Below are 24,436 nucleotides of genomic sequence, written 5' to 3' on the forward strand. Positions count from 1 at the left end.
AAAACACCTACTCATCTTTTAGGATCCATTTCTGATGTTAGCTTATTTCAGTGGTGTTCTGACTCCTACAGAACAGTTATAACTTCCTCTACATGCCCACAACACTTTGTACCTACCTCTATTACTTGTCAGATTACATTATAATTACTTGTTTTTAGATATGTCTTTTCCACTTGAATTGAATTCTTAAAGGAAAAGACCCTGTCTCATTTTTTTGATATTCATAGCATCTAGTATACTGCCTGCTGCCCAATAAATGTCAAATGAATGTTAAAAATAAAGTGTAACTAAACCAACAGCTGAAAGTGAATGGTGGAAAATTCTAAGTATATAAACTTTAGTACATGGATTTTGATATCTGTTTTGGCTACTTAGGTTTCTCAATTCTGTTCTGGTTAAGTTTCTAATACTTGAGAACAAAGCTCTCTATTGATAAAAAATAAGCTACAAGCCATGTCTAGAATTATATATAGTTAAAAGCTTTGCAGTGATGTGTCAGTTTATGTATGGACATACACATACTGATGTTATATATCCTTCAAGTTTAACTTCAAATTGGAAAAAAAAAAAAACCAGAAGAAGTCACCAAATACTATCTGTTTTTCCACGATTTCTTGTTCAAGTAAGGCATCTGTGTATGCAATTAGGGTGCGAAGAGTAACTTAACACTAGGCAACGTTGGTTTGATTATTTACCTGTAACATTCTGTACTGCCCCAGACTTTTACAGAAAAATTATGCTATGAAAGTATACAACAAAACGGTCATTTAAAGAAACACTTTATTCTGCTCTAATTACTTGAATATTGGTATTACCAATGATTAAGGGGAAAGAGAAGTAAATTTTGTTGAGTACCTACCTACTACATGCCCAAGCACTATACTAGTCACTTTGCTCAATTTAATTAACTTGTACAGTTCTGTAAGGTAGCTACAAATTAGAAAAACAAGCTCACAACTAGTGAGAAACAAAGATTTGATTCCAAAGCCTATGCTCTGTGATACCACATTGTCTTTACAATGTTACAAGCAATGAACACAAATTGCACTCAAAAATGTACCTGTGTTTCATGTTTTAAGAATAAAATATCAAACAGTAGTGTAACACTTTACATTGCTGTTAATTAAATTTGATTTATAGTAGACACACAGATTTAACAAAAAGATGGCAATAAAATTACCTGCACTGTTATTGTCATCATCCTGTTCAATGAAGACATGATCCAGAATAAAGCTGAGCAACTCAGACTGCAATGAAGAATCAGGGGTGTAAACTAATGGCTCTAACATGTCACGCCCTCCTGACATAATCTGATGGCTGAAGATCATCAAAATATCACATAGAATAGTGAAGGCCTAGTATAAAAATAAAAAAATAAATAAAAAAAAAGGATAGCATGCCATAAACCAAAGTTTCTCACGAACTGCCACAAGTAAATTACATATTTAATGTGGAAATAAAATCCAACTTTCTATATTTGAAACTCATAAGAAAAGCAATGTCTACTATTTTCCTAAGATTTTAAAAGTGAAGAGTGTAATTTTTTCAACAATAACTACTGATATTTGCATTGTGATTTACTAACTGCAAGATAATTTCACAAATATTTTTTAATTTTCAGCAATTTTCTTTTAATTTTTTAAGTGATTTGTACAATATGTTAACATCATCAAAACATGCAATCAAGACTCAATCTCAGGTTTTCTGACTCCAAACCCCACCCTTTACACTATATATACCACAATGTCTCATGGTATACATTCTCAAATATCAAATAATGTATAAACTTGGTACCATTCTTTTCTTCTATGGAAGAAAAACACTTATACCAAGAAGATGAATATCTCCTAGAAGATCTCTTAGAAGAGAGATCACAAAATCTATAGGACTTCTCATTGTCAGTATATGTGATGATTAAGTAAAAAAAACATAACCAAGTGTGGGTCTGCTTACTAATCATCAGGCAAACCTGACAGTATAATAAACATAAGGTTGAAGTGGGACTTCCCTGGTGGTCCAGTGGCTAAGACTCCACGCTCCCAATGCAGGGGGTCTGGGTTCGATCCCTGGTCAGGGAACTAGATCCCACATGTCGCAACTAAGAGTTCGTATGCCACAACTAAAGATCCCACATGCCACAACTAAGACCTGGCACAGCTAAATAAATAAACAAATAAATAAAGCAATAAAGCTGAAGTGTTATATATATATATATTTTTTGGATGAAGTTATATCTTGAGGAGCTTTATAAAAACTCTGCCATCCAAAACTGGGCAGAAGACCTAAATAGACATTTCTCCAAAGAAGATATACAGAGTGCCAACAAACACATGAAAGAATGCTCAACATCATTAATCATTAGAGAAATGCAAATCAAAACTACAATGAGATATCATCTCACACCAGTCAGAATGGCTATCATCAAAAAATCTAGAAACAATAAATGCTGGAGAGGGTGTGGAGAAAAGGGAACACTCTTGCACTGCTGGTGAGAATATGAATTGGTTCAGCCACTATGGAGAACAGTATGGAGGTTCCTTAAAAAACTACAAATAGAACTACCATATGACCCAGCAATCCCACTACTGGGCATATACCCTGAGAAAACCGAAATTCAAAAAGAGTCATGTACCAAAATCTTCACTGCAGCTCTATTTACAATAGCCCAGAGATGGAAACAACCTAAGTGCCCATCATCGGATGAATGGATAAAGAAGATGTGGCACATATATACAATGGAATATTACTCAGCCATAAAAAGAAACGAAATTGAGCTATTTGTAATGAGGTGGATAGACCTAGAGTCTGTCATACAGAGTGAAGTAAGTCAGAAAGAAAAAGACAAATACCGTATGCTAACACATATATATGGAATTTAAGAAGAAAAAAAATGTCATGAAGAACCTAGGGGTAAGACAGGAATAAAGACACAGACCTAATGGAGAACGGACTTGAGGATATGGGGAGGGGCAAGGGTGAGCTGTGACAGGGCGAGAGAGAGTCATGGACATATACACACTCACAAACGTAAGGTAGATAGCTAGTGGGAAGCAGCCGCATGGCACAGGGATATCGGCTCAGTGCTTTGCGACTGCCTGGAGGGGTGGGATAGGGAGGGTGACGCAAGAGGGAAGAGATATGGGAACATATGTATATGTATAACTGATTCACTTTGTTATAAAGCAGAAACTAACACACCATTGTAAAGCAATTATACCCCAATAAAGATGTTAAAAAAAAGCTCTGCCAGGAGTTTTAAATAGAGTCAAACACTGGTAAAAGTAGTCAGAAGGTAACTGGAAAAAATTTAGTTATTTGTTGGGAAGGGATAAGGAAAATAAAATTTTGTGATCACAAAGTCAACAGAAAATTACATTTAATGGAAGACTACTACTAGAAGGACAGATTATAATATAGACCTCAAAGCAGATTTTAATAATAGCTTTGCCTTTTTGGAACTAACCACATTTATTTTTTTCTCTATGCTTTTACCTCTTCTTTTGGTCTCTTCCTCTCATTTTACTACTATAGTAATAATTTATACCTATCAAGATATTTGAGTTTACAAAAGCTTTTGCAACATACACAGTAAGGATACACAGTGATAAGCGTGGTGACATTTACTAATTAGGTGAACTGACAGGTCTTGTGAGCTAACCAGGACATATTCCTGGAAGCTGTTAGGAAGACTAGTACACAGGCTATTTAATGACCAAATAATTAATCTCCAAGGCCTGAACAACAGATTATATATAAAGGAGATTACACACAATAACCCATAAGGAATTATGTGCTAACACTGTAAGAAATACGGAATATTAAGCTGAGTATCTTGGTGGCCTATGAAAATATATCAAGTAATACTTCATGTATTAAGTTTAGATCAGTGTATACTTCACTGAAATCCTATTCTAAGACATTAACTATAAACTCATTTTACTACCTTCTGAAATTTTGTCCCTCTTATCTGAATTGTAGAGAAGAAAATGTCCCAAGTCCTTTATTGTTACAGTTCAAAACTAAATAGGCTCTTGGTCCCAGGATCAGAAGTTATTTTACAGATGGGAAAACTACCCATGGCACCAAGTAACAATGTATTTCCAGACTGAGAAGCTTGGCAGCAATGGAATCAAGAGGGCATATGGGGTGGGAAGGTAACACTCTGAAGACGGAAGTGATTAAAATTTTTATTTCAAAGTCCACATAAGAAAAAATAACTCACACAATCAGGAATGGGCAGGAATGCCAACATCTGATAATACTCTGAGATAACAAAACCAGATGGACCTTTCCTCCCTGAGGCATATCTGTTATACTTGTCGCTTTCAGGAATAATTTATGTAACTGCATACACCTACTTTGTATATATGGGTCTGTTTACCATGTGTGGCATAAAGAAACAATAACACAGAATAACTGCAATATGCGGGTAATCTATAATGCTCCACATGGAATTAATGTTAATCTATTTTTTGAGCATAGTATATATACAGACAGATACAAGATATTTCTACTTTGCCCAATTTCAGTATTTCTTAAATTTTCTATATTAGTTCAGATATTTATTCAGGGTTGCTTACAAAAGACTGCTATCTATAGTAATTACTAACCTGTTCTTTAACGGTGGTATTCACGTTGGTCAGGTAATGTTGACATATCTGACAGAATACCCTCATCTGTTTCTTTAAACGCAGCAAGTCCTCCTTGAAAAAATTTAACATGAGCATTTTAAAATACTGTATTAAAAACTCATTCAATATTTAAGATATTTTAAATTACATAAAACATCACCATATATTTAACTATGTTAACTCTGCTTGTATATTAGATTTAAAATCTTTATTATTTATCAAAAAGGAAAACAAAAACCACTTTTAAAATCTCAACAAATTGCAGGCTTAAAAACACCAGGTATATTCATGATAATTAGCTGACATCTAAAAATATTGTTTATATCATCTTTAACTCAGCCTTTTTCAATTTCCATTTCTCTGTTCATTCTGTAATACACTTAATTTACTATGTACTTAATATTGTAGGCCTAGTACTTAAAATCCTCAGACTATTAGTACATGCATATCATTAATGAATATATAAATACTGGTGGTGTAGTAAATATATGTTTTCACAAAGCTGAGTGTTAGAATATTCACTCAAAGCCAAATATCACCATATAGAAAAAGCATCTGTATATAAGAATACAATTTTATCAAAAAAAATACCAGGTATATTAACGGATAATATCCTACGTGATCTGGGTCCTTTAGAATGAGAAAACTTATATGACTATATATGGCTATCCATATAAATCCACTACCTCAGAATGCTTAACAAGTAAAGATTTATGTTCCATCCTCACTTTGTAATTTGATGAGTGGCTGACTGATGAATGGAATAAAATAAATGATAAAAAAGGGACAGCATGTTTCATTTTTCATTTGTAGGATAGTGGTTGTGCTTTTTAAAAACAGAGAGGGACCAAAGAAAAATTAGTTTTGTGGTATTACTCCACTTAAGAAAAAAAAATTTTAACCTACACTAAAAGGATGAATCTTTTTTTTCTTTTTCTAAATATTTACATCAGTTAATTTAAAATAGAAAACTACTTTATAAAGATCAGCCACACTAATTTATTTAAGGCATAACCTCTGGCCCGTCTCCTGATACTGGATGCCAAACGATAGAGTATCAGTACATATTTGGTATATGCAATAGACAAGTTAAATAAAAACAGGTTTAACTTAGAGATTGATTTGGTGAAGAAAACTCAACCAAGCTTCAGTAGAAATAATTTTTGCATTTAATAACCTTCATTTTTACCCTGTTTCCTCTACTAAAAGTATTACCTTTTTTCCCATGTTAATTTGTAACTCAATGCTTTTGATTTAGGTGAGCAATTATATTTGCTAATACAGTCACTGTTCCTACTGCAAGCTTGATATTGAATTAAACTTTTTGGGTGTCTGACAAAAAGTACACTATTCTAACAACAGTACTACATTGTCTTTTCAAGGTGGAAAACATCCATTTGTAGATATAATTGCATCTTGTGCTTAAAAACCTCAAAAAAATTCTAAAATTACTCTGTGAATTATGCAAAACAAACTGAGTATCAAGAGGATTCCTTTTTGAGGAAAATAACTATGAACAGCTAATTCTATAGCTTACAAAAATTACTTAATATTTATAAAAATGTGCCCAAATAATATTTAAGGCAACATCTACTACTACAAGTACGAAGTTTAAGTTTCTAATTTACAAATGAAAAGGCAGTACTGTTTAGTTCAATTACTAAACACATCAAGGATTACCACTACAGATAAAAATTTGAAAGTTCTATGACCTAGTAGCTGGCACATTACACTCAACCAGAAAGTGATTTATCATGAATTTGGAACATCAGTACAGAGATCCTGAGTATGAATAAGGAGATCCCAAAACAATACGAGGCATAAGATCTAGGGACAGGTGGTTTGTAATAATTAATTTATATAACCCAATAGTTGTATCTGTATGTTTCAAAGGCTCTTGGTCATGATTTACAAAATCTGTAGTTCTTTATGTACCCAGTACTTTTGAGAATGATATGGAAATCCATAAATTATGCCACATATAAATGTGATTTTTTAAATTTAGAATCATACCCTAAACAAAACATATTAATGTTCTTTCACTGAATATACAACTACAAATAACTGTTTTTAAAAGTAAACATGCCTAAATAGATTAGAAGTAAGCAAGATTTTATTGATACGTCTTATGTTTAAGTTTGCTGAAAAGTTAATGCTATTTAATAAAAAAAGACGCCACTGAACCACCACAAACCTTTGTAGAGCTGCTTTCAGTTATCTTTGCAAGCTGCCAAAGGATTACATAGTGAGTGCATTGCAGTGCATGAATAACAATCTGTAAAAGAACAAAGAGAATACAGTTAAATTTTACAAGTCACAAGTCTTCTTTCTCAAAGTTAAATATGTAACTTGTAAATAAATAAAAACCTGTTCAGGCATGTCTCCATTTTCAATTCCGGTTTTCAATAGTTTGTAATTACAAGCAAACAAATCCCACTTTGAAAGATCATGGGCACTGTAAAAAAGAATTAAGTTATATTAAAAAGTTAAGCTTAATCACATTTGTTCTGGACTTGAGTGTTAAAAGAATACTATTAAAGTAAAATGTAGTAAACTTTCTAACATGCGCCCACAAGAACAACAAAAAAAATGTGTATTTTTAAAAAGTATATTAGTTGATAATTTGTTGTTCCCCAATTCACAACATGACTCTATCAAGTACTTTTTTCCCAAAAGCACAAGAAATCCAGCAAAAAATTTGACACTATAATCCCCAAACATGCAATTTGGTTCTGATTTTGCTACAGTTTTAAGAAATCAGAAACTTTAAGATTCAACTTACTTATGAAAAGCAGTGATTCTCTTCAATGTTGACAATACCTGATATGCATCATCTTCATCAGGTTCTTCGCCCTATGAATGTTAATTATATCATATTAAACATTAATAACCACAAAAGTGAAAAATCTTAGGCTATCACATTGGTGATTTCCACACCTTGAAAATAAAGAATAACCTACTTAAAAACCACAGAATAACTTTGTCATTCAATACTTAAACCTGGCCAAATTTAAAGCAATGTGGCCAGAATAATGGGTCAACATAAGAGTTGTTATAACAGATACATTATACCCAAGAGAGAAAAACTGAATGACATTCTCCTTTTTTCCTTTAAGTGATCTTGACACAAAACAATGAAGACATCTACTCTTTCACAGTAATAAATGCATTGGGACAATAAAGAGAAATATATTAGAGGACAAGCAAGAGATCATAAAAGATAATACCTAAAGGACAATCTACTAAGTAAATGAAACATAGTGCTCAAGAAAGATATATCAGACCAATTAAAATTAATTTGGAAAAAATCCTCTGCATAAGGACTAGATATACTAATCCTTTTTCTGGGTATCAACTTTCCAATTTAGAGTAACTTAAGTTTTTGACAATTTTATGAGTCTCACTATAAGAAACTTACAAATTTTTAAAAATACTATCGAACTTACTGTATTAAACCCCAGGTCTCTCAAAAAAATGCTTGTTTTTCACCATCAATTTTTATACAAGGTAAGTAATTAAACTTAATTAACAAACCATAGTTTGATTTTAAATTAACTTGTCCTAATCAGAATCATATCCAGCCAATAGTAGAGCCATTACAATTTTTAAGAATGTGATCATTCGTACATCAACATATTTGCACAAACCTCCAATTAAGCAAAACATAGTAAGCATGAAATGCTATACACAGAAATAAGAAAGTTAAAGAAGTAACTGCTAAACAAAGTAACTAGAAATTACAAAAGTCCACATCATTTTTTGCAGCATTAATGACAAAAGTGATGTGGAAAAGGCTAAATGCATTAATTTGAGAATCACAACTTTTTACTTTATGCAAATCAATTAAACTGTTAAGTGTACCTTTCCAGAAAAGATAAAAATCACAATAAAAATACAAGTGTATTTGAGCACCACACTTAAGCCTCTTTGGAAATACAACAGAACAACAAAACAACAAAGTCGACAGTGGCTATAATTTATCAAGGCTTTATAATATCAAAGACCATAAATAAACTTCCAAAATGTTAAGAAATACCCCAATTTTTGAGGTTACGTGGCCACAGTCTAGCTCAACTTTTCTGTTCTGTTAACACCCTGTTCCCTAACAGCCTCTTGTTCAACTAAACCCTGGAAACTTCCCAGATCATTTCTTTAAATTAAAAAAAGGGGAAAGATGTTAGCTTTGCTTTCACCCTCTCTTAGTTGCAGATTCTTGCCACCTTCCTATTTTGGTGGATGAATAATAGTATCACGATGAATCATAGAACAAAAAGTCTGAATGACTTTTCAACATACTGCTAGGGATTATCACCAAGACTAGTGACTAATTTGGTTCTGGGGGGTGTGGGGGGGTGCGCAATGGGGCACAGCTGACAAAATACTTGTAATATATACCTCTTGCAGAAAATCTTCAAGAAGCCGGTTAAATTTATCGGCCAACTCGTCTATCAGTTGACTTCTTGAAATATCTACTCTGTTGAAAATTGTGAACTCTTCATTACAGAGTGCGTGATAAGTTTTAGAACATGCTTCTAAAACATCTGTATCTGTGTGCTTCTCTACAATATTCCGGATCTGTCGTAATAAGGCATCCAAATGCTGCAAAATCAAAGTTTTCTCCATTAAAACTAAGGTATATATGATAGGCATAAAATGACTACACAACTGGGATGAACAGCTTCAAACACAGTAACTTTACAACCAGTAGGACATACTTTAAGTTCTTCTAGTCATAATAAATAAATGCACTGACCCACCCAAACTTATTTCCCCAACTTCAACAGGAATAGTATTACCTATCTCATAGGACCTTGGTGAGATGTTAATACATATAAATACATATGTTCCTGGAACACAGTAAATGTATTTAATGGATATTAGCTGCTTTCATTTTGCAATTGTTATTATCTAGTTACCCACCCCTAATCTCCATAAATGATCAGTGATACAGTCACATAATGGCTAGCAATGATGGTACGGACATGGGCATGAATCAAAGGGAAACCTCATTAGTGCCATTCTCTAATAAATCCACCTTATCTAAAATATGTATGGCATACAAGATACAGGTTTCCTTTTACATTAAAAGTTACAAAAACATATTTCAAAAAATATAAATAAACAATATGATGGGATGAACTAAGTTAACGATTTTTCTTCAAGGTTTTTTATACACAGAAACACCATACCTTTTCTAATCGTCCAGTGGTATATATTTCCAAATCAAAGTATTGTGGCAATTGCAACAAGTTAGTCACCTTTTCAGCATCTACAGAGTACTTTGAAATAAAAAAAAAATCATGTCAAAAACATCACAATAATGGTAAGTAAATATTATGATAAGTGCAAAATTCTGTGTGGCACTTCCAAACAAAACTTGTAATTTCTTAGTAACACTCCTGATACTGACACAAACTTACTTTAGCTAATAACTGAGGAAGGGCCACAGCAAAGAGTTCAGTGATTTTTGTCCTGTCATCCAACTGGGTCTTCTTCTCCTTTGCTGTTAGCACCTAAGGTTAACACAACAAAGTTTCTAAGTATTTATTAATAAGCCCACTGACACTGTTAGGTGCTCAACTTTAAGTTAAGATATCCAAAATAAGTAATGATGGATACAAGAATTTCTACTATAAAACTTGAAACCCAAAAGTAACAAAGAGAATAGCTTGCACATTATATTTTTTAAAAATAGCAACACTTTGAATAGGTCTAGAGGCAAAATCAATACCCAATTAGATTAACTAACTCTACCTTTGGATGAAAGGAGAAGCAGTTAGGAAATGTAGTTTAGGAGTTTATATAATAATAGGACTGAGTAGGATTTCAGTCTACTATAAGTTGTGCCATGATCCATGAGCTATGAAATCAACATAAGTAACGACCAGCAATTAGAAAAACAAGAAAAAAACACGAAAAGAAAACAAAGGAAAATAGAATGCATCACCTAAGTTGCAGTATTGTTTGATGAAATTCTGTTTCAGTTATACACAAACACATATATATAGATGTGTACGAGGTCACAATATAAAAATGTATTTTTGTGCTTCACAAAGTTTGAAAGCCTGTGCAACTCTGGTCTACAATACAAATATATGTGAACTTTGAAATAATGCATTAAAATCATATCCCAGGAAATAGGAATTTCCCCCATATTAATGAATGATTATCCTGTCTTTATTTCTAACTTTTATTAAAAGAAAGCAAATCTATAAATAAACCAAAACAGACAAATACACCATTCTAAAATGTTGCACAACATGCGGTCTTAAAGGCAGGGACTGTCAATCACTGTATCTCCTGTAGTTACTGTCAACCACTGCATCTCCTGTAGTTAACTCACAAAGTATCTTATGGAAGGAACGTGGATTTCGCAAATTGCTAATGCTTTAAAATTTACTTCTAACACATATTTATAAGCAAAGATCGCCTGAAAAATAAAATTTAAGATTCAAAAATTTGATTATATGGTTACAAATAAGAACTTTAAATAAGATATTGAAAAAGAGACATATAATTTAGAATACTGAAAATATGTTGGCATACCCTTTTTCCTGTCCCTCTCCCCACAGGAGGATGACATTCAGCAGCTTGTCTAATGGTACAAAGCATTATTTCAATCAGAGCACTCTCTTGTCTGTCCGTTAGCGCTGAAAGAAAAAAATCAGAAAGTTAACCTATTTCTTTTCTTTATATGCCATTTATAATATTACGTAACAGTTCCTTCTGCCTGTGACAGAATCTGACCTAATGTACTAAAGAAAATCCCATTACTATATCACAAAAAGGTTCAGAACAAGTTAAACCCTCCTAAGCATTACAAATCTGTAAAACACTGCTCCACAATTTGAGAAATGAAAATATGAACAGATACAAAAAGATAAAATATAATAAAACAAAATAAAGAATATTGACAGCAATTATATCCTTCTACATAGCATAATATTCATGTGTATGAAAACAAAATTATTCAAAGACTTTGAATCATTATTTTAATGCTAAAAGATAAAGAAATGGAATAAGTAAACTCTATTTTCAAAATTATCTAGACAACAAAAATACCATAATTAAACATCCTTACCTTCCTCTCCACTAAGTGGCTCCTCCAGCAACAAGCTATTCATACATTCCCAGTCTTTCAGCAGCTCAGTAGCACAGTCCCACATGCTATCCACAAGGTACGCTGCGTGCTCATGTAACTAAAATTTAAGAAGAGCAATGTGCTCTTAGACAAATATCATACTAGCCTTAATCAAAAGAATGGAAGCTTTGTTGGCACCATGTGCAAACTCAAACAATTTGTTTTTTGAGGTCAAATGGAAGAAAGGACAGAGAAGAACTGCCTTAGCTTGCTATGTATAAGTAAACCCTGCTAGGTAGTAACATTTCTCACAATAATCATTAAATCATTCACATGAAAATTATTTTTGAAGAGACTATATGCATGCATATTTAGTACCTGACTCAATACAGTCATTCTTCTATATCTAAGGAGGATTGGTTCCAGGACCCCCTGTCAGATTTTCCGAGGATGCTCAAGTTCCTTATATAAAATGGTGTAATCTGCACATAACCTATGCTCATCCTTCCATATACTTTAAATCATCTCTAGATTACTTATAGTACCCCAATACAATGTAAATACTATGTAAATAGTTGCCAGTATATGGCAAATACAACTTTTGCTTCTTCGAACTTTCCGGAATTTTTCAAAAAATATTTTCAATCCACTATTGGTTGAATCCCCTGTTGGCTGAATCCACAGATGCAGAACCCACAGATATGGGGGGCCAACTGTATTACACGGGTGAACTACTCTCAGTTATAAAATATACTACAAATTTATTGTAACTTAATGGGAGTTGTAACGATTACTTAAAATACAAAATACATGATTACTTATCAATTCAATATATAACTAAATCATTTCTCTTCATTCTGTGAAGCTTAAAATGGCCCTAGAGCTTCCCAACTCATTTTAGGGGACAAGCATTACCATGATACCGAAACCCATCAAAGATGTTACAATTAAATATATATACATACCAACACCCTGCATGAACATGGAGGGAATGTTCTCAAAAAATTTGTAAACTAAAACCAGCAATATATAAAAAGGATAACAGATCATGACCAAGTAGGGGTTTATCCTAGGAATGCAAGGTTGATTCAACATTCAAAACAACAATCAACATAATTTATCATATTAATGTAATGAAAGATAAAATAATCATCTCAAGGGATGAAGAAAAAAGCATTGGACAGAATTCAACATCCATTCATGATAAAATGTCTCAGCACCCACACACCTATGGATAATTAATCTTTGACAAAGGAGACAAGAATATACAATGGAGAAGAGGCAGTCTCTTCAGCAAGTGGTGCTGGGAAAGCTGGACAGCCACATGTAAATCAATGAAGCAAGAACACACCCTCACACCATACACAAAAATAAACTCAAAATGGCTTAAAGACTTAAATATAAGACAAGACATCATAAAACTCCTAGAAGAGAAAGACAGGCAAAACATTCTGACATAAATCGCACCAATGTTTTCTTAGGTCAGCCTCCTAAGGCAACAGGAATAAAAGTAAAAATAAACAATGGGACCTAATCAAACTTATAAGCTTTTGCAAGCAAAGGAACCCATAAACAAAACAAAAAGACATCCTACAGACTGGGAGAAAATATTTGCAAATGATGTGACTGAAAAGGGCTTAATTTCCAAAATATACATAACAGTTCATACAACTCAATATCAAACAAACAACCCAATCAAAAAATGGGTGGAAGACCTAAATAGACATTTCTCCAAAGAAGACATACAGATGGCCAATAGGCACATGAAAAGATGCTCATTGGGCTTCCCTGGTGGCGCAGTGGTTGAGAGTCTGCCTGTCGATGCAGGGGACACGGGTTCGTGCCCCGGTCCGGGAAGATCCCACATGCCGCGGAGTGGCTGGGCCCGTGAGCCATGGCCGCTGAGCCTGCGCATCCAGAGCCTGTGCTCCGCAACGGGTTATTAGAGAAATGCAAATCAAAACTACAATGAGGTATCCCCTCACATCAGTAAGAATGGCCATCATTAAAAAGTCTACAAATAATAAATGCTGGAGAGGGTGGGGAAAAAAGGGATCCCACTTAACACTGTTGGTGGGAATGTAAACTGATGCAGCCACTCAAAAGACTAAAAATAGAGTTGCCATAAGATCCAGCAATTCCACTCCTGGGCATATACCCAGACAAAGGTATAATTTGAAAAGATACATGCACCCCTATGTTCACAGCAGCACTATTTACAATAGCAAAGACATAGAAACAACCTAAATGTCCATTGACAGATGAATGGATAAAGAAGATGTGGTATTGAGAATGAATAGATAAAGATGTGGCACATATATACAATGGAATATTACTCAGACATAAAAAGAAACGAAATTGAGTTATCTGTAGTGAGGTGGATGGACCTAGAGTCTGTCATACAGAGTGAAGTAAGTCAGAAAGAGAAAAACAAATACCGTATGCTAACACATATATACAGAATCTAAACAAAACAAAACAAAACAAAAAAACGTCATGAAGAACCTAGGGGCAGGATGGGAATAAAGACGCAGACCTACTAGAGAATGGACCTGAGGACACGAGGAGGGTTAAAGGTAAGCTGGGACAAAGTGAGAGAGTGGCATGGACATATATACACTACCAAATGTAAAACCGATAGCTAGTGGGAAGCAGCCGCACAGCACAGGGAGATCAGCTCGGTGCTTTGTGACCACGTAGAGGGGGTGTGATAGGGAGGGTGGGAGGGAGGGAGACGCAAGAGGGAAGAGATATGGGGATACATGTAGAGCTGATTCACTTTGTTATAAAGCAGAAACTAACACACTATTGTAAAGCAATTATACTCCAATAAAGATGCTAAAAAAAAAAGACTCCATGCTTCCACTGCAGCGGGCATGGGTTTGATCCCTGGTCAGGAAACTAAGATCCTGCATGCCCTGCGGGGCGCCCCCCCCCCAAAAAAGAAAGAAAGATATGTGTGTGTTTGTATATACACATACACATACATACAATGGAATATTACTCAGTCACGAAAAAGAATGAAATAATGCCATTTGCAGCAACATGGATGGACCTAGAGATTATCATACTAAGCGAAGTCAAGTCAGAAAGAGAAAGACAAATACCATATGATATCACTTATATGTGGAATCTAAAATATGACACAAATGAACATATCTATGAAACAAAAACAGACTTACAGATATAGAGAACAGGCTTGTGGTTACCAAGGGGGTGGAGAGGTGGGGGAGGGAAGGACTGGGAGTCTGGGATATTAGCAGGTGCAAACTATTATGTATAAAATGGATAAACAACAAGGTCCTAGTACAGCAAGGGAACTATATTCAGTATCCTGTGATAAACCATAACAAAAAATATGAAAAAGAATATACATATGTATAACTGAGTCCCTTTGCTGCAGAGCAGAAATTAAACACAACACTGTAAATCAACTATATTTCAATAAAATTAAAAAAAACTTCTCAGCAAAAAAAGGTATAGGAGGAAACATCCTCAATATAATAAATAGCTACGCAACACCTATAACTAAAAACGTAATTAATGTTGAAATATTGGATGCTTTTCCCCTAAGATCAGGAACAATCCAAAGCTATCCACTCTCACCACTTCTATTCAACATTCTACTGGATGCCCTAGCCAGTACAATAAGGCTGGGGAAAAAAATGGCATAAATGTAGGAAAGGAAGAAGTAAAATCATCATTATTTGCAAATGACTTGATTGTATATTATAGAAAATACTAAGAATTTTATTAAAAACTTACTTTAAAAAGTGAATTTAGCAAAACTGCAGATAAGAGGTCAATATGCAAAAACCAACTGTATTTCTATATATAGAAACAATTAGAAAATCTAATTAAAAGGCCCTAACACTGATTAAATAATACACATATACTAAAAATGTATGTTGGGCCCTCTCAAATTCTGGTGAACAGGTAGGTTTTCAACCTAAGGGAGACCTAAAAGAGCTGATGTTAAATGTAAATCTGTATCTGCAACAACAATAATAATCACAGGTACCAAATATTGAGAACTAACAAAATGCTAGGTCTGTGCTAAGAGTTTTACATGGATTATCTCAGCGTTATCTAAGAAATTATTATCCACATTTTTACAAGGAAAATGGGCTTAGAAAGATTAAGTAACTGAATCAAGGTTATACAAATAATAAGTAGGGAAGCCCAATCGGTAATCAGGTCTTTCTGGTTCCAAAATTCATGCTCTTAGCACTACATATAAATATACTATTTGAGTATCTTACTAACACAGAAAAAAATTTTTTTTGGTGTGGAATTGGTAGAACTCTATTTTATCCAACACTCACTGTGATATTTGGAAGATTTTAAGATTTACATCATTTGAACCCCACCTCCAAATTGTTTTGAACGTAAGTACTAACATGAACATCAACTAACCTCACTTTCCAGAAAGAAAAAAACCAATGTCTTAACAAGGTTGGCATTTGGACCTTGTCGTCCCCTTCTTTTCATCATTCCATCCTCCTCTGGATCTCGACGACTGAAGAGCCTATGATAATATATGCAAAATACTTACTTTTAAAACAAAAATTTCCTAATTTAAAAAAAACTGTCTGAATTCCATATTTAAGCATTTAACAAAGGGGTACATGGGAGCTGGGTAGGTACAGTATTTTCCAACTTTATACTAAGTAATTGCTATAAACCTTTTTCATTTCACACTTGGTGGTACTTCTAAATCCTTTTAAATTAACTTCTCATGTTAGTTGCATTGTGAATTACTTCTTTTTAAAACCCTTACTGCATTTTAAGCAAGCGTTTCTTTTTATAAAAGTATCACAATGACTAACCTATACCATTTATGCACATAAATCTATGATAAACATTCTTCTCTTTAAAAATGACATGTCTTTTCCTTCTATCCTGCTTGCACAATTTATCCCAAAGTCTGAACTTAGTGGCCTCTTTCTACGGGTATCATGATCATTCTTTCTTATAAACAACAAAAGTTATCACTGGATAACAATGAATAGAAAACTGTAGTGTAAATGTTTTACATCATGTACTCTTTCTAATAAATGCTTCACCCCAAATGAGCATTTTAATAAAATCTTTAAGATTTTACAATCTAAAATCTTACAATTTAGTCCAAGTGGTTCAAATTGTTCTCTTTAAAAGCCATTACATAACATTTACTAAATATTTTCAGTGATTAGATATTCACACTATCTATACTACCTAATCTGAGGTGTTAAACAGCAACATAAAAGAAAAGAGACTAAAGGATTCCTGTGGTTCTTATATCAAACCGTTATCAAAGTACTCGAAGTAAAACCTTTTATTATTTTGAAAAATATTTTTTTTGTAACGCAAAAATAGGCTTAAGACCAGTACTGAATAATTTTTAATAAGTTATATTTATATATATTTTAATATGAATGATAACACAATAAATTACTTCCATTAAAGTATACTTTAGACAAATGAACAACAGAAATACAGATTTACTTTTTGTAGAGAAATTCTCCAGCTGCTACTGCTACTGGCCGATGAGCTGAATAAACCAGATGATAGACATTTTCACAATCTTCTGCAGTAAGAACTTCTTCACTACTCCTAAGAAGAAATAAGCAATAGCAGTTTTCAAAGTAATGTTGTAATTTTAAGCATACTGATTACAAAAATTCATATTCACGCATTAAAAAATAGTACACTTCCACTTTTAAACTTGTGTTTAAAAAAAAAACCTTCATTAAGAACTTCTGTTGAAAGAAGAAATCAACCTTATTTCATTATTGTCTATCAGTAAAAGCATCCCCTGACAAAACAGCTGAGTATTTTGTTAACATCTACGATCAATGGGAGGTAAAATTAGAGTGAATACCGAGTATAATGAAACATATACTAAGAGAAATAACAATGTGACAAATATGCTAAAGGGAAATGAAGACAAAATAATATAAACTAACGTAGGAAAAAAAGTGGTGGTATGCTAAGAGCTTAGAGTTAATAATCACAAAGAACATTTTGCATGTATTTCATAGTAATATTAGGCAAGAGACAATATTGCAACATTAAAATATACTAACACCCCAGTTATCTCACAATGAAGAATAACACTTCATCCACCATGTATTAAACACCATATAAGGCAATGCAAAAGCATTTTAGCAAATAATTAAAATTTAAGTGCCAAAGACCTTTACAATGTATCATTAAAAAAATCTTACTAAAATGCAGTGCTCATTTTACTGACCTTATTTTAAAAGAACAAAATAAACCTAACAAAATCTTGGTAAATCAAAGTCATTATTAGGCCCATCAACCACAATACCCCAGGGTAAACCTTGTTGGGTGCTTCCATAGTGGGACTCTGCATTCGAAGTCCTGACCTCTGGCACCTCTTTCCCTCCTAATATGCTTTTAGTCTACTGTGAGATAAACAATCTAGGTTTTTACCATTATATGTAAATTAGGAATCATAGGACCACCATCAGAGAAAAAAGCCTAAGGATAGTAGATGGTTAGTTCAGGAGCTCAGATCCTTTTTGGTTTTCTGCTGTGCACAAGGTTTCCAGAAGTCTGATGTCTAAGGAAGTATTACTTCTTTTTGAGAAAAATGAAACCAAAATGTTAAAAGTTTGAAAAGCACTTTAATTTAAATTAACTCGATGTGTAATACTGGATCATTTTTGGAAAAACCACTTGTGCCATCTTATAATAAAATATATACATATACATATATATTGAATCAAATCAGTGAAACTATAGTAAATGTGTAGTAGTTCACTCATTTTAACCAATAAGGAATGTTCCTGACAAGTTTCAGTTATTAGGTATATACATGGCTGAATCAACAAAAATGGCCATTACCCTTCATTAAAATACCAGAAACAACAAAAAAAGATGTCCACAGGGTATTACGGAGGAAAAGGGGAGAAGCTGTAGAATTATAAGTAGGATACTATTATTTTCTTATTTACTTCAGGATTCTTTCAATATTTTTATAACGTGCATATAATAATTTATAATTTTTAAATCTAATTAAAAATTAAAGAAAAATGCAATTGTTAAGACTGCTCAAAATCCCCCCAGTTAAGGGAATTCTCAGAAAATGTCAGTGTATCTAGAGCTGCCTTCTTTTTTTCTGATTTTTTTTAAATTTAATTTTTATTGTATATTGGAGTACAGTAGATTTACTATGTTGTGTTAGTTTCAGGTGTACAGCAAAGCGATTTAGTTATACATATATCTATTCTTTTTCAGATTCTTTTCCCATATAGGTTGTTACAGAGTAGTGAGCAAAGTTCCCTGTGCTATACAGTATGTACTTGTTGATTATCTATTTTATATATAGTAGTGTGTATATATTAATCCCAACCACCTAATTTAAATTTTGAGGTAGAGCTGCCTTCTTTTTAATGACTGCAATGTAGTCCATTTCATATAAAGGGCGTTAATAACCATGCTCCTCACACAGGACTGCTGCATTAAATGAGATAACCCCTATGAGGTGCTTCTATTAGTTATTATATATAAATTTAATTCTTCCTCTATTAATAATCATCTAGAATATTTCCAAAATTCTATTACAAACAGTACTATGTTAGAGAATGTAAGCATTTTATATTTTGAATAGATACTGCCAAGCTTTGCTCCAAAGAGGTTATACCAATTCATAGTCCCATCAATAATGTATAAGGGTCTGTTTTTGCATAGCCTTACCAACGTAGTGTATTACCAAACACATTTTGTATCTTTGTCAAGCAACAGGTTAAAGATGGTCTCATTTTAATATACATATCTCTAAGTATGGCTAAACAACTTTTCATATGTTTAAATTTTTATTTTCTTTTCTGTCTATGATGTGGTTCCTAACTTTTGACTCTTTTCCTATTGGGTTTCTGTTCTTTTTATTGATTTATTGAAAGTGACTCCTATGATGCAAATATTTGCCCAGTCTGTCATTTGTTTTCTGAGTTTGTTTATATTTTATGTCATATACACATTTCTAGTTTTTTTCTTCTAGTTTTTCATGTAGTTAAAATTCAGTATTTTTTTTAATGTCTAGGTTTTATGTCATGCTCAGAAAGACATTGCTCAGTTTACATATAAAATATAAATGTTTAATTGTCCCCTAAGTTTTCATCTAGCACTTTAATGGTCTCATTTATCTACATTTAAACATTTCATCCACCTGGAAATCATTTCTATATAAGGTCAAAATATGAATCCAATTTAATTTCCCCCCAAATAGAACCTAAGTGTCACAAAACCATTTATTTTCTGATAGGAAACGACCCTTACCCTACACTAGGTTCCTGGATGCATTTAAGTTTGTCTCTATTCTTTATTCTGTGCCATTGATTTGTCTATTCACATACTAGTGCCAAAATTTAAAAGTTACTATGGTAGGGGTAGGGAGGGATAAATTAGGAGTTTGGGATTAACATATACACACTGCTATGTATAAAATAGATAACCAGCAAGGACCTACTATGTATATGTATAACCGAAACACTGTGCTGTACATCTGAAATTAACACAACACTGTAAATCAACTATACTTCAATTTTTTAAATTAATAATAATAAGTTACTGTGGTTTTACAATATAGTGACTTAAAATCATACCGGGTAGTCGTCTCTCATTAGTTTTTAATCAGAATTTTGCTGGCTACTCTTACATGATGACTTTCCCATACATATGAGTATCAGAATTAGCATGCTATGATTTTTTTTTGAAAAGGCCCTTTTGCAATTATTTGGATCATGTTAACAACCTAAATGTCCATTAATAGATGAATGAATAAATAAAATGTGTTATACATACAATGGAATATACTGAGTCTCAAAAAGGAATAAAATTCCGATACATAACCTAACATGGATGAACTCTGAAGACATTATGCTAAGTGAAATAAGCCTGCTACAAAAGGGCAAATATTGTATAATTCCACTTATATGAGGTACCTAAAATAATCAAATTCAGAGATAAAGAGTAGACAATATGACTTAAAATCACACTTGGCAGTCGTCTACAGAGTATCAGTATGGGAAGATAAAAAAGGTTCTGGAGATGGATAATGGTGATGGCTGCACAACAATATGAATGTACTTAATTCCACTGATCTGTACTCTTAAATATGTTTAAATGGTAAATCTTGTATATATCACCACACCTTTTTAAAAAGAAAAAAGTTAATTCCATCACTTTTACATTTTAACATAGTAGAATACGTTTTAAATTCAGATTGTTTACAGATAAGTTTCAGTAAATACTAATTTCTGAAAGTGTGACAAGGGACTTCCCTGGTGGTCCAGTGGTAAAGAATCTGTCTTACAATGCAGGGGACACAGGTTTGCTCCCTGGTCAGGGAACTAAGATCCCACATGCCAAGGGGCAACGAGCACGCCACAACTACTGAGCTCTCGCACCTCAACTAGAGCCCGCGTGCCGCAAACTACAGAACCCATGCACTCTGGAACCCGTGCGCCACACCTACAGAGCCCACGCACCCTGGAGCCTGCGCGCCACAACTAGAGAGAGAAAACCCGCACGCCACAATTAAAGAGAAGCCCACGCACTGAAACGAAAGATCCCAAATGCCTCAACAAAGATCCTGCATGCTGCAACTAAGACCCAACACAGCCAAAAATAAATAAGATAAATAAATAATAAATAAAATCTTAAAAAAATAATAGTGACAAAATATGATAGGCATATTTAACACATTCAAGTGTTTAACTTTATTTCAAGAGCATCTAGAGACAGTAAAATTGAAAGGAAACTAGTCAAGAGAATGAGAACTCATGAATTCCTAGCTCAGAATTTTCTAGTCCAATGGTTCTCTCTTCCTGTTTTCTCAACTTTGCATGAAAAAATTAAACTTCTTGCTGTAAAACCCCAAGTTATTAAAGTTTAGATCTAAATAAATTTAAACCAAGTATTCTAATGTATTATTTAGATAACTAGACATTAGCGATATGCAATAAATACATACTTACTGTTGGACTTCCCTGGTGGTCCAGCGGTTAAGACTCTGCACTCCCAATGCAGGGAGCCCGGGTTCGATCCCTGGTCAGGGAACTAGATGCTACATGCATGTTACAACTAAGAGCCTGCATGCCACAACTAAAAGATCCCACATGCCGCAACTAAGACCCAGGGCAGCCAAATAAATAAATAAATATTTTTTAAAAAACATACTTACTGTAAAACAAGAGTGAGTAATTTTATTGCTTGTACTGCAACATCATATTCTTTGTCAAGGGTCATAGACACAATTCTATCCTAAGGACAAAAATAATTAAAATATTCTTAAAGGGAAAGCCAGAAAAAATACTTTCAAATAACAGGTAATTTTTAAATACTTAGAGTAATACTAACCTTGAACCGACTGGTAAATAGCTCCAGTTTGGAATTAAGCTCTTTGTTATAATAAAGCCCTTGTAGAGCAGTGAGACATTTGAGTCTTACCTCACCTTGCTGAATGAAACAAGAAGAGAAAATGCATTAAAACTCTGCATATTTTCAACCTGAACATTCAAGATACTTACAATATTTTCTACTTTAAATATGTTCTATACAATAGCATTTCTTCGGAAACTCTCATCTTTGATAATGCAAAAATAGGAATTAATACATAAACACTTAAAACTAAATACCTTTGGGGTTACTACTGCTGTGGGTCAAATGAAAATTTTTTCAAAGCAATACTATTGTGAAAGACGATAGTAGCATATTTCACAGTAAGTTTTCCTTTACAGAAATTAATATTTGTAAGGAATATATACAAAGAACTTCAAGGCTTGTGAAGAGGCAGACTAAGAGAAAGGTAGATTAATTAAAAAAAAATAAAAAAGGTCAGAAGCCAAGTTGTAACTTATAATCTGGCTAAGATACATGTTTATCAAGAGAATCAAAATTAAAGAAATTTTAAAATGTATAGAGCACTTACATATTAACAGAGTAAGAATTCTTCTTACTGCTCTAAGAAATGTCTCACCACTACCACCATCGCCTACATGATCCAATTGTTTCAGTACAAAAATTGTTTCAAGATTGAAGGCTAAATCAGTCACCAAGATTCAAAAAACTAGGGGACTTTATGTGATAGAGACCATATTTTCATGGAGCGGACAGAAAAGAATAAAGGAGAGAGGCCTATAGGAATGTGCTCCCAGTTTTACCTGTATGCAGATTAAGTCACTATGAATGACAGCAGCAGATAGCTATGCCTATGTGTAAAAAGAAAAGCAGTCTATAAGGCATATCTTACCTTATCATGCATAGTCCAACCAACATATTTTAAATAACTGTCATTAAGAAAGGCATCACTATACATTTTCATCCAAATGCCAATTTCTTCAATGCAAATAGCTCGGATTTCAGCTATTGCATCCCTGCATGGAGGAAGGAAAATTATGCATATTAGTGCCAGTATACCACAGGACTTGTGGTTTATTTAAGCAGCACCAAATACTCCATACCTACTATGAATATACCACTACCTTAAGTATTACTGGGGATTTAAATGTAGAATTGAAGCATGGCCCCCGAATGCCAAGGGCTTACAGTCTAGTTGTCAAAGCATAATTATCACCATATAAATATTTAAAGTTAAATAAACCTACAAACAGAATCCAATCCCCACCTTTTATATACCATGCCATACCCCAGCCTTTGTTCACACCTCCTGGGCATGGTGTGTTCAGACAGCAGGAACACTAGTCTGGTTAGATAATATTTTCCAGGTGAGAATTAGTTACACCTAATATTGAGGCCAAGCTCAATTTGGATTTGAATGTCAGACTAAATTATTTTGAATTCATCCTGTAGGTAATGGTAAGTCATTCAAGGCTTTTGAGCAGAAGAATGATGCAACAAAAGAACATTTTAAGACAACTGCAATAATCTCTAGGCATGAGAATGACGAGAGAACAGACTAAGGTAATGGTGACAACAGAAATAAAAAGGTAAGAATAGACAAAGGGATATTACAAAGGAAGTATTAACCTGATTCAATAACTGCCAAGTTAAGGAAATGACGGAGAAGTTAAATAAACATGCCACCAACATTTAAAGAATAGGTTACAGCAGAAATGGTGGTAAGATTACCTATTTCTTTCCTCTACTCATTCAAAATAAGGGAAACATCTCACTTAAATCTATCCAGCTTTTCCCACTAATATTCAAATGGAAGAGGAAAGAGTCAGGAATCAGAACGTACAGTCTCTACTAACATAGTACCTCCAAAATCAATTAAGTATTCTGTACCCTGACTCCTAATAACAGCAGTAGCTTCCATTTTCTGGGCATCTACAAGTCAAGCACAACATTACCCCATTTTCAGATAGAAAACAAAGTTGAGAGCAGTTAAGTAACTTGCATAGAGTGTCTCAATCAGTGGAAGAGCTTAGATTCTAACACTGATCTTACTCTAACACGATTTCCACTAAATTTATATTACCTAAACCTCTAAATATCCAAACTTGAACAGGATAAGAGTTACATTAAAAAAAACTGCCCTGACTTACCGGTATCTATGTACAAACACTCCCTTAAATATTGCATTCATCATATTTTCTATTTCATCTTGATTTTCTTGAAGCTGAAAAGAACACATCATTTCTTTTCAATTGTAATGGAAGAGAACCAAAAGGACATCTAAAAGTTGTTACAAACACAAATGCAGGTTTCTCCGGTGTTTTGGTTATTACACCCAATTCCTTTTTTTTTTAAC

The 24,436-nt window shown here is 33.4% G+C and overlaps 1 protein-coding gene across 7 annotated transcripts in view; it reads right to left on the reverse strand.

The window, feature by feature from the left end:
* The window catches only part of STAG2 (STAG2 cohesin complex component), a 115,507-nt gene that overhangs the window by 26,614 nt on the left and 64,457 nt on the right, over positions 1-24,436 (reverse strand). For 5 of the 7 annotated variants that reach the window (XM_033850143.2, XM_033850140.2, XM_073799133.1 and 2 more), the window contains 16 exons: positions 24,231-24,304; positions 22,973-23,096; positions 22,081-22,179; positions 21,905-21,984; positions 17,200-17,307; positions 16,129-16,240; positions 11,713-11,830; positions 11,178-11,281; positions 10,052-10,144; positions 9,821-9,910; positions 9,027-9,230; positions 7,414-7,484; positions 6,999-7,086; positions 6,826-6,906; positions 4,611-4,703; positions 1,181-1,355 (listed from right to left, as the gene is read on the reverse strand). In XM_033850143.2, coding sequence (XP_033706034.1) covers positions 1,181-1,355; positions 4,611-4,703; positions 6,826-6,906; positions 6,999-7,086; positions 7,414-7,484; positions 9,027-9,230; positions 9,821-9,910; positions 10,052-10,144; positions 11,178-11,281; positions 11,713-11,830; positions 16,129-16,240; positions 17,200-17,307; positions 21,905-21,984; positions 22,081-22,179; positions 22,973-23,096; positions 24,231-24,304 — 1,714 coding nt within the window. The remainder of the gene's footprint in view (positions 1-1,180; positions 1,356-4,610; positions 4,704-6,825; positions 6,907-6,998; positions 7,087-7,413; positions 7,485-9,026; positions 9,231-9,820; positions 9,911-10,051; positions 10,145-11,177; positions 11,282-11,712; positions 11,831-16,128; positions 16,241-17,199; positions 17,308-21,904; positions 21,985-22,080; positions 22,180-22,972; positions 23,097-24,230; positions 24,305-24,436) is intronic. The other 2 variants (XM_033850142.2, XM_033850144.2) reach the window with 2 other exon arrangements.

Source organism: Tursiops truncatus, chromosome X (assembly GCF_011762595.2).
Source record: "Tursiops truncatus isolate mTurTru1 chromosome X, mTurTru1.mat.Y, whole genome shotgun sequence".
In the NCBI taxonomy this organism is placed as follows: Eukaryota; Metazoa; Chordata; class Mammalia; order Artiodactyla; family Delphinidae; genus Tursiops; species Tursiops truncatus.